This window comes from Oncorhynchus tshawytscha, linkage group LG03 (assembly GCF_018296145.1).
Source record: "Oncorhynchus tshawytscha isolate Ot180627B linkage group LG03, Otsh_v2.0, whole genome shotgun sequence".
Classification (NCBI taxonomy): domain Eukaryota; kingdom Metazoa; phylum Chordata; class Actinopteri; order Salmoniformes; family Salmonidae; genus Oncorhynchus; species Oncorhynchus tshawytscha.
This window is the reverse complement of record NC_056431.1, coordinates 14,884,614-14,900,525: the sequence shown is the minus strand read 5'-3', so window position 1 is coordinate 14,900,525 and position 15,912 is coordinate 14,884,614. Positions and strand designations below refer to the sequence as shown.

The window sequence follows — 15,912 nt, the reverse complement described above, 5'->3', positions numbered from 1 at the left end:
AAGTCAGAGCTCAGGGATGATAGATGAGTTTCCTACTAGATTTTATGAGTTGAAGGGGCATTCAAGTGGATTTTTCCCAGTTGTAAGAGGTAAAAACCACCTTCCCATTTGGTTATGAACGCAGCATAAAAGGCTTTTGTCTCCAGGCACAGCCAATAGAAACAGTTGTTTTGAGTAAAAGCGCAGTACTGCATGTCTGTGCAGCACATACTATACAAGATATTCTACTTGTATTTAGCAGACAAGTGGATCTGATGTGGATACTATACTACCAGTCCATTAGGCTTTCAACAACAACTACCACAGTCATCTGAAATGTTACCACTTTAATGCAATTTAATTTTTAAAAGTCATTGGTAGAAAACATAACGTCTCCATTATCTCCAACAGAAAATTCAAAATTTGACAGTTTCCTATAAAAAGGTAGGTGCTACATGTATGCAGTCCTGTAGCTGTCCATGCCGTCAATACCAGTTCTTCCATAACTTGTATAACAGTAGAAAGCAGTAAAATGACTTTAAAGGAGCCAATTAGTAACATTATTATGACAGGTCACATTGCTTAGAGAGAGATATTGTTGCAGTAACCTGAAGGTCCACTGGGGGGAGCTTGGCTAAGCATTTGACAGTGGGAGGGGTTGAATCCACAGACTCACATTATGGTCTTACACACTCTTTCAAACAATCCTTTACACACACACACACACACACACACACACACACACACACACACACACACACACACACACACTTCACTCGTTGGGGATATCGATGACAAGGTCAACCTCTTCTCCTTCCCCCCTGTTGTCGTCTCCTCTGTCTGAGTCTCCGTCGCTCTCTCCCTCTTCCTCCGCCGCGTCTCCACTCAGCATCTGCCTTGGCACCCAGTTGAACGAGGCGCTGGATGTGGGAGGGGCAGTCGGGCCCGCTGGGAAGTTGGCTGCTAAAGGGGCCACCACCTAAGTGGAGGGAGGTAAAAGGAAGATGGAATGAGAGATGCAATGGAGAAAGAGAGGGGTAGATGACTTGGACTGAGTCCCAAATGACACCCCATTTCCTTTATAGTGCACTACTTTTGACCAGACCTCTATGGGGTAGGAATAGGGTTCCATCTGGGATGTGGTTTGTCTACTGAGGAAGAATAACCCTTTAAATGAATGGTCAGGAATTGAAAATGAAAAGAGTCCAGGATATTATGTCAGTACATTACTTCATTGATGATGTCCCAATGTTATGGACCTTCCTATAGTCTACTGTAGGCCTGCACCTAACCTGTCATATGTAGTGCAGTTATACTGTAGAAACACCCTCTTCTAGACCCTAACTCAATAGCCTACGTGCCACATGTCTGTTCCCTCATCTGTGATCTCCTCCTCCTCCCCTGAGGTCTCTTTCTTGTGTTTGGGCGCCTTTATCTCTTTCTTGTGTTTGGGCGCCTTTATCTCTTTCTTCATTCTCTCAGCTGGTGGAGCCAAATACTCTGGTGGGAAGGGCAACTTCCCTCACTCTCACACACACTCACACACACACACACACACACACACACACACACACACACACACACACACACACACACACACACACACACACACACACACACACACACACACACACACACACACATGTAGGTACAGCTCCAAAAAATCAAACATCATAGATAGCAAAAGATACAGTAAACATATAATAAAACAATATTAATAATGCCCCAAATCAAAACAGTGATTATCATCGGTAATGAGAAAACGATAATGGCAACTATCAATGGTGCTCTAGTTATTGATTGTATAGATTCAGTGAGGTGAACGTGATCATAACTCACTGTGTTGAGGTAGGGGGTACTGACGGACGACTTGAGAGGGTTCACTCCAGAACGAGAGAGGAGAGAGAGATGGGAGGATGAAGGAAGGCCTACACCTGGGCTACTTCTTCTCCTGAGAGTTCACAAGAGAGACAGTTGAATAAATGTATTTATTTCACCTTTATTTAACCAGGCCAGTTGAGAATAAGTTCTCATTTACAACTGCGACCTGGCCAAGATAAAGCAAAGCAGTGTGACACAAACAACACAAAGTTACACATAGGATAAACAAACATACAGTCAATAACACAATAGAAGAATCTATGTACAGTGTGTGCAAATGTAGAAGAGTAGGGAGGTAGGCAATAAATAGGCCATAGAGGCAAAATAATTACAATTTAGCATTAACACTGGAGTGATAGATGTGCAAGTAGAAATACTGGTGTGCAAAAGAGCAAGAGGATAATTAACAATATGGGGATGAGGTAGTTGGGTTGGCTATTTACAGATTGGCTGTGTACAGGTGCAGTGATCGGTAAGCTGCTCTGACAGCTGATGCTTAAAATTAGAGAGGGAGATTTAAGCCTCCAGCTTCAGTGATTTTTGCAATTCGTTCCAGTCATTGGCAGCAGAGAACTGGAAGGAAAGGCAGCCGAAGTAAGTGTTGGCTTTGGGGATGACCAGTGAAATATACCTGCTGGAGCTTACGCTACGGGTGGGTGTTGCTATGGTGACCAGTGAGCTGAGATAAGGCGGGGCTTTACCTAGCAAAGACTTATAGATGACCTGGAGCCAGTGGGTTTGACGACGAATATGTAGTGAGGGCCAGCCAACTAGAGCATTCAGGTCGCAGTGGTGGGTAGTATATGGGGCTTTGGTGACAAAACAGATGGCACTGTGATAGACTACATCCAGTTGCTGAGGAGAGTGTTGGAGACTATTTTGTAAATGACATCGCCGAAGTCAAGGATGGGTAGGATAGTCAATTTTACGAGGGTATGTTTGGCAGCATGAGTGAAGGAGGCTTTGTTGCAAAATAGGAAGCCAATTCTAGATTTAATTTTGGATTGGATATGCTTAATGTGAGTCTGGAAGGAGAGTTTACAGTCTAACCAGACACCTAGATATTTGTAGTTGTCCACATATTCTAAGTCAGAACTGTCCAGAGTAGTGATGCTAGATAGGCCGGCAGGTGTGGGAAACAAGCGATTGAAGAGCATGCATTTAGTTTTACTAGCATTTAAAAGCAGTTGGAGGCCATGGTAGGAGGTTTCTATGGCATTGAAGCTCGTTTGGAGATTTGTTAACACAGTGTCCAAAGAAGGGTATACAGAATGGTGTTGTCTGCGTACAGGTGGATCAGAGAACCACCAGCAGCAAGAGCAACATCATTGATATATACAGAGAAAAGACTCTGTGGCACCCCCATAGACTGCTAGAGATCCGGACAATAGGCCCTCCGATTTGACACACTGAACTCCATCTGAGAAGTAGTTGGTGAACCAGGCAAGGCATTCATTTGAGAAACCAAGGCTATTGAGTCTGCCGATAAGAATGCGATGATTGACAGAGTCGAAAGCCTTGGCCAGGTCGATGAAGGCGGCTGCACAGTACTGTCTTTTATTGATAGCGGTTATGATATCGTTTAGGACTTTGAGCGTGGCTGAGGTGCACCCATGACCAGCTCGGAAACCAGATTGCATAGTGGAGAAGGTACGGTGGGATACGAAATGATCGGTGCTCTGTTTGTTAACTTGGCTTTCGAAGATTTTAGAAAGGCAGGGCAGGATGGATATAGGTATAATACAGTTTGGGTCTAGAGTGTTTTCCCCTTTGAAGAGGGGGATGACCGCGGCAGATTTACAATCTTTGGGAATCTCAGACGACACGAAAGAGAGGTTGAACAGGCTAGTAATAGGGGTGGCAACAATTTCGGCAGATAATTTTAGAAAGAAAGGGTCCAGATTGTCTAGCCCGGCTGATTTGTAAGGGTCCAGATTTTGCAGCTCTTTCAGAACATCAGCTGAATGGATTTGGGAGAAGGAGAAATGGGGAAGGCTTGGGCGAGTTGCTGTTGGGGGTGCAGTGCTGTTGACCGGGGTAGGAGTAGCCAGGTGGAAAGCATGGCCAGCCGTAGAAAAATGCTTATTGAAATTCTCAATTATGGTGGATTTATCAGTGGTGACAGTGTTTCCTATCTTCAGTGCAGTGGGCAGCTGGGAGGAGGTGCTCTTATTCTCTATGGACTTTACAGTGTCCCAGAACTTTTTTGAGTTAGTGTTGCAGGAAGCAAATTTCTGCTTGAAAAAGCTAGCCTTGGCTTTTCTAACTGCCTGTGTATAATGGTTTCTAGCTTCCCTGAACAGCTGCATATCACGGGGGCTGTTCGATGCTAATGCAGAACGCCATAGGATGTTTTTGTGTTGGTTAAGGGCAGTCAGGTCTGGGGAGAACCAAGGGCTATATCTGTTCCTGGTTCTAAATTTCTTGAATGGGGCATGTTTATTTAAGATGGTTAGGAAGGCATTTAAAAAAATATCCAGGCATCCTCTACTGACGGGATGAGTTCAATATCCTTCCAGGATACCCCTCGCCAGGTCGATTAGAAAGGCCTGCTCGCAGAAGTGTTTCAGGGAGCGTTTTACAGTGATGAGTGGAGGTCGTTTGACCGCTGACCCATTACGGATGCAGGCAATGAGGCAGTGATCGCTGAGATCTTGGTTGAAGACAGCAGAGGTGTATTTAGAGGGGAAGTTGGTTAGGATGATATCTATGAGGGTGCCCGTGTTTAAGGCTTTGGGGAGGTACCTGGTAGGTTCATTGATCATTTGTGTGAGATTGAGGGCATAATTCAGTAACTTCCTTTATGAACTTATATCAGTATATTTGAGCGATTCTATAGCAATTGTCAGAATAATTCTATCTCTTTAGGAAATATGGATAGAATAGAAAACCCCAAAAATCAGTGTGTAGCTTTAGCATCTGTCAATCAAAGTCTGTACTAAGCTCGGCGGCTTATTTAAATACTTTCTAGAAACAATTCAGTAACTTCCTTTTGGAACTTATATTAGTAAATTCAAGCGATTCTATAACAATTGTCAGAATAATTTTATCTCCTGGGGAATACCAACAGCGGAAAGAGAGAAAAAAGAAACCGTCAATATTTTAGCACGGCGGCTGGGTTAATTCACAGCTCGGCGACTGATCAGTATTTGGCTCACCGACCGTCAATCTTACACCGTTTATGTATTCAGAGTATGGCAATCATTCCTCAACAAATGTTTTCTCTGAATTGGGCACAACAAAATCGCGGAACATCAAAACTGGTTATATTATGTTATAGTGTGATGTGCAATGGTCACATCATTCCCGATCTCTGTCTTGTGGAACGCTAAACTTACATATACTATGTCTATTCGACTACACCTCTAACATAACCAATTAAAGAGTATACCACTTATTTTAATAGGATCTTTTACATGCATTAACTACACCTCTAACACAACCAATTAAACAGTATACCACTATTTAATAGGATCTTTTACATGCATTAACTACACCTCTAACACAACCCATTAAAATAAATCACGCAATTCATTCACTCAGTTTACATTAATCTCAGTATCCATTATACACTAGAACACAGCCTCGATTTATCCTCACCTCACACACAACCTATATATATTATAGGACAGTTTTCTATGCAGATTTCAGAACAAATCGGATTCCAGGGGGAAATCTAGTGTATTGGTCAAAAACAATTTACCCAGTTACATTGGTCAGTTTGCATTAATTTCAGTATCCATTATACACTAGAACACAGCCTCGGTTCAACACTTCACTTCGTACACAACCTATTCAGTAGGACAGTTTTCTATGCAGATTTTCATGAACGAACCGGATCCCGGGGGGAATCTAGCATATTGGTCAAACACAATTCACTTATCCATTATAATAACTCAGTATAGACCAATTAATAAAAATAAAAATAAAAAAATAAAAAAACGAGCAAAACAAGATATCCCTGATCAATGCCTTAGGTTTTTATGTAAAAAAATTTTGGCAACGATTCATACTCACGTCAGTACTTTCTGATCAAAATTTGGTTTAGACTATAATACAATATGCAGATTTCGATTTAACAGGCTCTGCTCACCTTTTAAGTAGAGCGCTCCGATCAGATTTCCTGAGGCAAGACGAATGGCTGATTGTCTCTTGGACAGGTCACACTTCCGTCTGATTTTGAGCCGTCATCAGTTTCGTCCTCTCACACCAATTTATCATAGATCGAATTCCGGAATAACCATCCTCATGCTACCATTTTGTTGGTGTTTCATACTGGAGAGGGAATGCAAAACAACGACTGGACAGAGTGGAATCAGGTGTATCAAAAAGGCAGTTTATTGGTCAAAGTTATCTTGTCCTGCCGTTTATCGTGCACGGACCTAAGGAATGTGACTCTGTGAGGAGTCAGAATAATTAGGCTGCTCAGCCAGAGTTTACAACAGAATGTATACACAGAATAATGTAGGTGGAGTCTCGTCGTGTTGATCTTCTGACTGGTCCTGAAGAGTTGCCAGCCAGAGCGGGCCCCATTGGTGCACAGCAAAGTCCTTTGCTCTTGGCACCCGACCAGTAGGGGGGGTAGAGTGTGAGTGTACAGTGCTTCATGAGATGTATGTGTGTCAAGGAAAGCGTGGATTTTAGGGACTGGTAATGTCTGCTTTAGGCTCAGGTGTTTCCTGTTTATGCAGGAGTGCATGTAGGGTTCAATGTCAGTGAGATAGCTTGGCACTTCTAAGCTCGTTAGTGCTGCAGGCTGCTCTTTGTAGTTTTACAGGGGAGTATATTTGCGTGATGGCAGCTGTGTATCCTTTGGATAATCATGTTATTGCACACAGGCTCTAGACTTGACTGAGGACACTGGGCCCAGAGTTATCTGAGGGCATCCGGTTTAACCAGAGCTTTGGTCTGCTAGTAACGCTTTATATTAGATTATTTATATAACAATAGTAGGACAGAACTCTGCACTCTATCTTTGCAGCAGAAGAATAGCAATTGAACACGCTTGCAAGTAGGATAATAAGGAGACGAAACCATGTCATTATAAAGTTAAATAGCTTGAATTGATATGAAAACTCCTTCATACCTCTCGTTTGAATGAATATGTACGACATGCTCTTTGTTTACGTCTGTTCTTCTTCTTCGTTAGGATTTGGTTGTCAGTTCGCGTATACCGCCATCTACTGTACTGGCGTGTGAGGCCATTCACGGCCTACCTACATTACATTCTCAAGTCTACTTTCGTTTTTTGTATATGTGTGTGTGTGTGTGTGTGTGTGTGTGTGTGTGTGCGCCATTCTTCTTTTTTAAATTTGTATTGGCGGATTGCAACCAACTGAAATGTGCATACACCCCCACCTACTGTACTGGATTGTGAGACTGGGCACAACCTCCCTATTGCGTATTTCTCATGTATTTGTCTTTTCCGCCTGTATTTCCGCCTACTGGAGTGTGAATTCCTTACACTTTATGATGCAAAGGTGAAGAGAAAAGGATGGGGAAAAGGGATGTAAAATGACCTTACACACTAACCCTACAGTTGCACCCATTAAAACCTTACCTCACCACTAGATGGGAGTCATTTTCAAGCTCTGGAAGTGACATTTAAAACAGTTGGCAGGGCCAGAATGAAGGAAAATAATCTAACCCCTGCAATGGTCACATAAATAATATACGTAAACGAGGGATCTTGGCTATTTTATGGAGAGTGAGAGCTAGTCATACCCATGAACAATAGGCCTTATCAACTAATGATTATGGCCCAAACAAGATGACCTTGAATACAGAAATATATGGGATACAAAAGCAGCCGCATTTCCTATAGAGAATTGTTCTGTTGCCTATTACAACAAGTGAATCATGTTCAGTGTGTGCACCTCTGTATGTGAGTAATATTCATAATAATGCATTGTGCTAGTGTTCTGTATTCTGTCCACCCACAGTACTGGAGTAGACTACAGTAGTTTGGTTTATGGAGCTGAAGGTGCAGCTTGCTCACTTCAGCAGAGCACACAGCAGTCACATCGTCAGGACCCAGGACAATGAATTATAGATGAGGAACATTCCAGAGATGAGTCATGCTACCTCTGCACACACACAGCCAACCAGCCAGGCTGTGTGTGTGTGTGCATGTGTGCATGCGTGTGAGTGTATTAGAATGGGAGAATGCTAGAGGGAGAGAGGAAGGCAAGGAGAGAGTGTGTGTATGCCTACGTGTTTGTGTGTGTGTGTGTGTGTGTGTGTGTGTGTGTGTTTGTCTCTGATGGGGAGAATATTGCTAGAGAAAATGCTAACTGCTTGCTTTTATACCAGTGCTCCCCACTCTGTTTTCTTTATGTCAGGAAGAGAAGGAAGAACAGATGGAAAATGACCTCAGTTAGTCCTACATCTACCAATATTTATGTTCAGTTTTAACACCAACATTTTATTGTTTACAGTTGTCATACTGCCCTCTCCATACGCCCTAGATACGTTAGTACGAAAACAACATAGGCCTACCAAAATAAATACACAGCCTCTCTCTCCTATCCCTTCCAGGCAAACCCCTCCCTATGAAAAATGATATCCCCCTACATCCCGACCCACTGCCTGATTCTATCCCCTGACCAATTCCCTCTTTTGTTTCCAGAATGACAACAGCAGACAGAAATAGAATCTTCTCCACCGTGCAATGCCATAAATCGCTGCTGCCTGCCTGCCCATCCTGGCCAGCAGCTGTGGCTCCCTCCTTCCTTCCCTCCCTCCCTTTCTCCTCCATGCTAATGGACGTTAGTCTTCAGCCAAGCTGCATGTAGAGAGAGGGAGAAGGCTACTGTCGGATGGTGTTTGATGGTGACCCTTGTCTGTTTAATTGTTTCTAGATAAATCTCCATTTGACTGGTTGGATGTATGTATGACACTCATTCTCTCTTCATACTAATTGTTTTGATGACCTCAGAGAGGGTATCTCTTCCTATTGGGTTCTCTCTCCATATCTGCTCTCTGTCTATCTGTCTCTCCCTATCTCTCTCTGTCTATCTGTCTCTCCCTATCTCTCTCTGTCTATCTGTGTCTCTCTCTGTCTATCTGTCTCACTCTCTGTGTATCTCTCTGTCTATCTGTCTCTCTCTCTCTGTATCTCTCGGTCTGTCTGTCTCGCTCTCTGTGTATCTTTCTTTCTCTCTGTGTATCTCTCTTTCTCTCTGTGTATCTCTCTTTCTCTCTGTGTATCTCTCTTTCTCTCTGTGTATCTCTCTTTCTCTCTGTGTATCTCTCTTTCTCTCTGTGTATCTCTCTTTCTCTCTGTGTATCTCTCTTTCTCTCTGTGTATCTCTCTTTCTCTCTGTGTATCTCTCTTTCTCTCTGTGTATCTCTCTTTCTCTCTGTGTATCTCTTTCTCTCTGTGTATCTCTCTTTCTCTCTGTGTATCTCTTTCGTTCTCTCTAATTTATCATTTTCTCTTGTCCTTAAATTCTCTGTCACTGTCACTGTCCCTCCCTCTTTCATCTTTACTCTCTCCCTCTCTTTTATTACACCTCTTTAGTTCCCTCTTTTCATTGCCAAGAGTCCCTTGTTTGCTTTCCCGTCTCGTTAGGAGAAATTGGAATGTACAAAAATCACATAAAAGACACCAACAACAACTACAATAAAAGCCTTCTCCCTGACCATAAGGTAAGCTGCAAAAGTTTATAATTTTACCCTTGGGTTTATGTCTAAAGGGAAGTCAGGCAATAGAACGTTTAATTCACTATGAAAGAGGTTGTGTTTGGGAAAAGGCTCTCCCATAAAATCTAATAGGCTGTATCGATGGGACATTTTTTTAAGTACATTTTCAATGGCACAACAATATCACGTTCAAGAAACAAATGACTTCTAAACTCATCGGGAAAATGATTATCTAAATACATGCATGCAAACTTACTCTTTAGTTAAATAACTTAAGTCACTATTCTGTCACTATTTGACATTGTTTTTCTGCCTGTTTTTCCGTTCTCTCCTCTCCCCTCATGTTTGTCTGTGTGCGTGTTACAGGAGAAGCTGATCCAGGCTATTAAAAGAATAAAGCATGAGGTAGACGAGTGCTGGGAGGCAGAGAGAGAGACGTACATATGGTCTGTTGGTGTAGAGGTACGGTGCTGGCTGCCAATGCATCATTTACCACTGTCATTTACTTTTCATGGCTTATTCCTTTGATTATTTAATTCAGTCCTGAATATGATCATCTGTGAATGTATTAGTGTGTCAGTAATATTAAAAGCAATTTGACTGATAGTGGTGAGAAATGTTATCCAGCAACATTATGATAAGTGTTTTGTAGTATTTACATATTTAGCATTAAAATGAACGTACTGTAACTGATGCGTGTTGGCTAAAGCTGAAAAATCTGTCTCTCCCAACCAGGCTAGTATCCTTCTACTACCCACTATATAGTAACAAAACATAGTAAAACCTACTACACAAAAGAGTAAAGTCTGTCTCTCTATCTATCTCTCAGAGATGTTTTGATAATCTGGAACGGGAGGTCCGAGCTGAGTTCCAGAACCTCCATCGCTTCCTGGACGAAGAGGAGACCATGGACATGGAGCGACTGAAGAAGGAGAAAGAGAAGAGGGTGAAGCTGCTTAGGGAGAGAGAGAAGAAGATCGCCATGCAGGGAAGAGATCTAGAGAGAGGCATTGCCACGCTAAACAACAAACTGGCCGAGGAAGACAGTCCCAGACTGCTCAAAGTGAGTGAGTTAGGGTGTTCAGGCTATTGTTCTAGCACTGCACCTCTACACTGTAAAAAGAGGGATGGCACTGTTGTTTATCTGAAGTGCTTTTTTTAAATGGTATGATCCTAAATTAATATTTGGTTCGTTCAACCTATTCTATTCAATTTGCCTGAAATCAAATAACGTATTTGACAGATCAATGTGATTTCTTTAATTGAATGAAAACTTCTAAATTGCTTTCAACACCTCATGGGCATCAATGTTGCATAGTGGTGAGAGCAATGTAGCAGTGCCAGCCTATCAGAATTGTTGGAGGCATGGCCTATTGGGGGCGTGGCTTTCTGTTTGTTATTTTTGGCCACCTGTGGGAATGAATGTCATTCCTGGTAATGTGTTCTGTTTTTTTAATGATCATATGTTCACTGCCAGCACTGGAACTTAAATGATATCTGCTTAAGAACTGTGATACTAAAGTGCATGGAAAGGTGTCTATTGATGAGATGGTTACCATTTGGTTACAATATCGTAACCAGTTAATGTGGAAATATTATGTAAAGAAAGTGTTTGGATGAATTATTTCATGTTATGGAACCAATTTACTATCTTGATTAACAGGAAATGTATTTAATTTGGATAGGTAATTCCAGAGTGAAAAATCTACTTGGTACAACATGAACAAAAGTAGTTCTACTGTATATACACTGAGTGTACAAAACATTAAGTACACCATGTCCATGTCTCAATTATCTCAAGGCTTAAAAATCCTTCTTTAACCGGTCTTCTCCCCTTCATTTACACTGACTGAAGTGGTTTTAACACGTGACATCAATAAGGAATCGTAGCTTTCACCTGGATTAGTCTGGTCAGTCTATGTCATGGAAATAGCAGATGTTCTTAATGTTTTGTGTATTAGTTTGCATTTATGTTATTTTTAGGTTTAACCAAAGGTTTAATCCCACAGCACCCCCTTGCAACCCCTCCTCGCACCTCCCCTCACCCCCAAAAAATAGCTTTTTGGGAACTAACACTTCACTTTCCCTCTTACTAGCTCTGACTGCTGATAACTACTTTAATGAGGACAAATGTACTTACTATGACTGTGATATGTAGTTGTCCCACCTAGCTATCTTTAGATGAATGCACTAACTATAAATCGCTCTGGATAACAGCGTCTGCTAAATTACTCAAATGTTCATGTAAATCTAGTGCAGGGCTGGAACTAAAGCCTGCACACTGCAGTAGCCCTCCATGAGGAGAGTTGGCCAACATCAATGATTATAAGATGAGACAAACTGTCATAATTGTTTATGACAACTCATGTCATTATTATGACCACCGTCCAGGTCTTATGATGAAAGGTTGGAGAGCAAAGTGTTACAGAGAATGTGATGAATGGCAGGAGGGAGGGAGTGATTTGGGGAGGGTCAGGGGAATGAGAAGCTTGGAGTACCTCCACAGAATCTACTGGATGCTGCTTTCAGTTTCCACAACAGCTAGCCTACGCTGACATTGATTGCAGTCCTCAAGGACCACCGTGTCAGCTTATTGCCTTCTCTTCTGGCACTAATTTGATCAATCATTGGCTAAAGAGTCTACTTGCCTGCTTTTGCAGGTCTAAATCAATTTCTCATTAAAAGGTTTGTGGACAAAAAGCAACACATAGTGCAGTCCTGGAGGACTAGCTGAGGTTTGGCACCAAACAATGATTGAAAGAGAATACGAACAGCATATTGAGTTCACGAGGGCACAATTTTCATTTGTTTTCTGATGGAAAACAAATTGAATATACATTTTTATTGGGCACCTTTATCAATGGAACAAATACACTGTAATGTGCTATGTTGTTTTGAGTGCTTTAAGTCTTTCACTTCTGTTATGACCATTCCTTTTTTTTCTCTGAAGGAGATTCAAGACCTCTTGAAAAGGCAAGTGTTTATATTTAATTATTTAACTCATTATGACTCCATCTATTTCTCGTGTCACAAATCACTCCCTTCTCCTGATCGGCCATAATCTCTCACCTTGCAACTTCGGCATCTCATTGTCTCTCTCTCTCTCTCTCTCTCTCTCTCTCTCTCTCTCTCTCTCTCTCTCACATCCCCCTTTTTCTTCTCTTCACTCGTTCTATCTTCTCCTTCTCTCTTTGGCATTCCACTTTCTTTCTTCACTCTCTCTACCCTCTCTCTCACTCATTTCCCAATCGTTTCCATTCACATTCTTTTCGTTCCCTTTCTCATCCATCTTTGCACTCCTCTTCCCCTGCACCTCTCCCTCTCTCATTCCCCCGCAGGTCCCAGGTGGCTTTCATACCGCCTCCGCAGGTGGATGTGGAGGTGCGATCAGCACACTTTGTGGGGCCCATCCAGTACAGGATATGGAAACACATGAAGAGCTGCCTGTACCCAAGTAATGAACATCATATCATTCTGTGACATTAGTATTGTTATAGTATTGTTTGTTATAAAATGTGTATAATGCTGAATTTAAGAGATTACGCCTTCTAGTGACGTAGTGCTAATGTACAAGTATATGTTTTTTACATTCCTACTTAAAGGGATCCACTTACACATACAGTATACCATTAGACAATTCTAGATTACAACAACTCACCTGAGCCCCCCCTTCCCAGATATCACTGAAGTGACCTTTGACCCAGAGACAGCCCACCCCCTCCTCACCCTCTCCCCTAGCTGCACTTCTGTGTGGTTCGAGGAGGACAAAGTTATCCCCAAGGCCTCGGAGGAGGAGCAGCCCCCCAACCCCCGCTGCTTCCACTACTACTACAGTGTCATGGGCCGAGAAGGTTTCATCACCGGACGCCATTACTGGGAGGTGGAGGTGGGCCGCAAGACAGCGTGGCGGCTGGGTGTGGCCAGGGAGGACGTCCACCGGGGGGAGATGGACTCCAGCGGGACCAGTAACGGTCTCTGGACCCTATCCCTGAAGGGAGGGGCCATCTTGGCCTGTACAGACCCCAAACCCACCAAGGTCCCGGTGTCCATCAGGCCCGTCCGGATCGGAGTGTTCTTAGACTGTGAGAAGGAGGAAGTAGCGTTCTATAACGCTGTTACCATGACGCCGCTGTACACATTCTCCATGGAAACGGTGTTCGTTCCGCTGATCCCCTTCTATAACCCATGTGACACGGACGATGGGAGGAACCTGGGTCCCCTAAACCTCTTCAGCCCCTCTATATGAGAGTACAGAGAACCAAGGAGAACCAAGGTTGTACTGGAGTATATTTAGTTTGGGGTGCGGTGGAAGGATAGAGAGAATTTGTAAATGGTTTGTTTTATACAGTGTGTGTTTCTGGTATAATTTCATAGCTGGCTGGAAGCATGATGTAAATTGTATCAGTTAAAAAATCCAATGAGTTTATGATATGCATTTACATTTACCAGGGGAGGCTGGTGTAAGGAGCTATAGGAGGACGGGCTAATTGCAATGGAATGGAATCAATGGAACGGAGTCAACGAGGTTTCCATATGTTTGATGTGTTTGATACTGTTCAATTTATTCCATTCCACCCAATACAATGAGCCCATCCTCCCACACCCCTCCACTGACATGTACCTAACCAGCTCTATGGTATAGCACTATCAATTCATGTTTATGCCATTGCGTTCAGTTGTTTGCATTGTGGTTTGAATATTGACATTTTATTGGCATTAAATACACAAATAAATAGGTAAACAAATGAACACAAAACCTTGGTCTGTGCTCATAACACCAGAATGTGATATTTTTGTCATATTGTCACATAATAGGTTATGAATGTAGAAAAACCAGACTAAGGTATCGAAAACAAGTCCCAAAAATGAGCAAAGGCCAAATGCCAGTATCCTAGTGGGGGTAGATACCACAGGGCCTCAGGACTTAACAGTAGGGGTTAACTGCACAATGATGTTACCTTTGGCCCATCTATAAATACTGTGGTCATGCATCCACAGCTGTGACACTTTGTCAGCAGTCCAAATGTCACCCTATTCCCTATATAGTGCACTACTTCTGACCAGGGCCCATGGGCCCTAGTAAAAAGTAGTGCACTAAATAGGGAATAAGGTGCCATTTGGGATGTATCTATTGTGGCATGGGTATGGGAGAAATGTAGGGGAGGGGGGTGGGAAGAGGGAGGAAGAGGACACACAGGGTGACACTGGAGAGTGTGACACTGTGGGAAAACAACTAAATGTGTGTGACATTGAGTAAGATGACTGACGTGAGGTAGCATGACAACACCGTCACATTTACAGAGACCAAGGCTTCCTCAGTGAGCGCGGCCATGAGTATGATATCTTACACTATGCACGGTGTGCCAGATAGACAGCTAGGAGAAAAGTGCTCCACGAAATGAGATCGTAAAATCTAAGTGCACACACGTTATGGCCTGCCTGCCTACCCGAATAACATTAGGACAAATTCAAAGCTTTGGAAAAGTACAGAATCAATGACAAGGAAAGGACACTAGATATTTTTCTCATAATCTTTTGTTTATTCTTCGTTGTGTTTTTTTTAGACATGAAATAAAGAAAATAACACCTTTCCAAAACACCTGTGTGTTGTGTTGTGAAAAAAGGGAGGAGGGAGATCAACAGACTACAGAGCGCTACACACTCCATCACAGCAGAAGGAGTAAACAGACAGAATCAGAATCAGGGCAGAGAGAGATCACTCACATAGTGCAAGGAACGCCAATGAGAACACGGGTGTGAATTTGGGGGGGGGTCTGTCCCAGCCAGGGAGGGAATTGAACCCACAACCTTCTGGTTCCAAGACTCAGACACTAACCAACCATCCCAAATAGGGTAGGTTTGTTACATTACCCCCTCTTTTGGGAAGCGCTATAATGCAGTAGTGGTATAAAACATGTCAAATTCATCCACATGCACATCTCAGTTCCACTTCAGGAGGGCTCGATCTCAAATACTGTTTGAGGCTTTTGCATCCATTTTGAATTCAACCTGCTGTTTACATACAAATAGTGCCACTGAATTCCCAAGATGAACAGCAGTTACTGTCTCACCAAGTCACACAATACACTTCAACATGATGTTATCCATCTCATGCTAATGCACATTCAAATAAACCCTGACAACCAAATACCAAGCAACTAGGTCATTTATCACTCTTCCAATCATGACTGAGTGTCTGAGTGCTTTATATGAAACACTTCCTGTCCTGACTACAATATTCTGTATCTCCTGACTGTGTTGTGTCTATATATACAGTACAGTAGACCTATAAGGTAGTCAGGTCTGCATATAGTACTTTACCGCGGTTTAGCCTGAGACCACCCTACATCATATAAACCAAACGGTGCCTCTTGGAGTGTATTTATAGAATATAGGCTGACTAGCCAT

General features: G+C 42.6%; 1 protein-coding gene and 1 long non-coding RNA gene across 5 annotated transcripts; one reads left to right on the top strand and one right to left on the bottom strand.

The window, feature by feature from the left end:
- Positions 1–308: 308 nt before the first annotated feature.
- On the bottom strand, positions 309–6,998 carry LOC121841513. 2 transcript variants are annotated; one of them, XR_006080546.1, is made up of 3 exons: positions 6,947–6,998; positions 1,819–1,930; positions 309–958 (listed from the first exon to the last, which is right to left on the bottom strand). It is a non-coding gene; the product is annotated as an uncharacterized LOC121841513 (long non-coding RNA). The 2 variants fall into 2 exon arrangements; XR_006080545.1 differs by lacking the exon at positions 6,947–6,998 and adding an exon at positions 5,954–6,349.
- A 1,472-nt stretch (positions 6,999–8,470) lies between these two features.
- On the top strand, positions 8,471–14,917 carry LOC112228214 (zinc-binding protein A33). 3 transcript variants are annotated; one of them, XM_024393346.2, is made up of 7 exons: positions 8,471–8,691; positions 9,383–9,510; positions 9,871–9,966; positions 10,334–10,567; positions 12,455–12,477; positions 12,843–12,958; positions 13,182–14,917. In XM_024393346.2, the coding sequence occupies exons 1-7, from the start codon at positions 8,679–8,681 to the stop codon at positions 13,748–13,750; spliced, it is 1,179 nt and encodes a 392-aa protein (XP_024249114.1). In that variant the 5' UTR covers positions 8,471–8,678; the 3' UTR covers positions 13,751–14,917. The 3 variants fall into 3 exon arrangements, with proteins under 3 accessions (XP_024249114.1, XP_024249135.1, XP_024249124.1); XM_024393367.2 differs by having other exon boundaries at positions 8,471–8,746; positions 9,434–9,510; XM_024393356.2 differs by having other exon boundaries at positions 8,471–8,746.
- Positions 14,918–15,912: the final 995 nt, after the last annotated feature.

Excerpts from the sequence above, each read along its gene's own strand:
- LOC112228214 (XM_024393346.2), top strand. Across the intron at positions 9,511-9,870 it reads GCCTTCTCCCTGACCATAAG|GAGAAGCTGATCCAGGCTAT; the intron begins GTAAGCTGCAAA and ends TGCGTGTTACAG. Across the intron at positions 12,959-13,181 it reads GAAGAGCTGCCTGTACCCAA|ATATCACTGAAGTGACCTTT; the intron begins GTAATGAACATC and ends CCCCCTTCCCAG.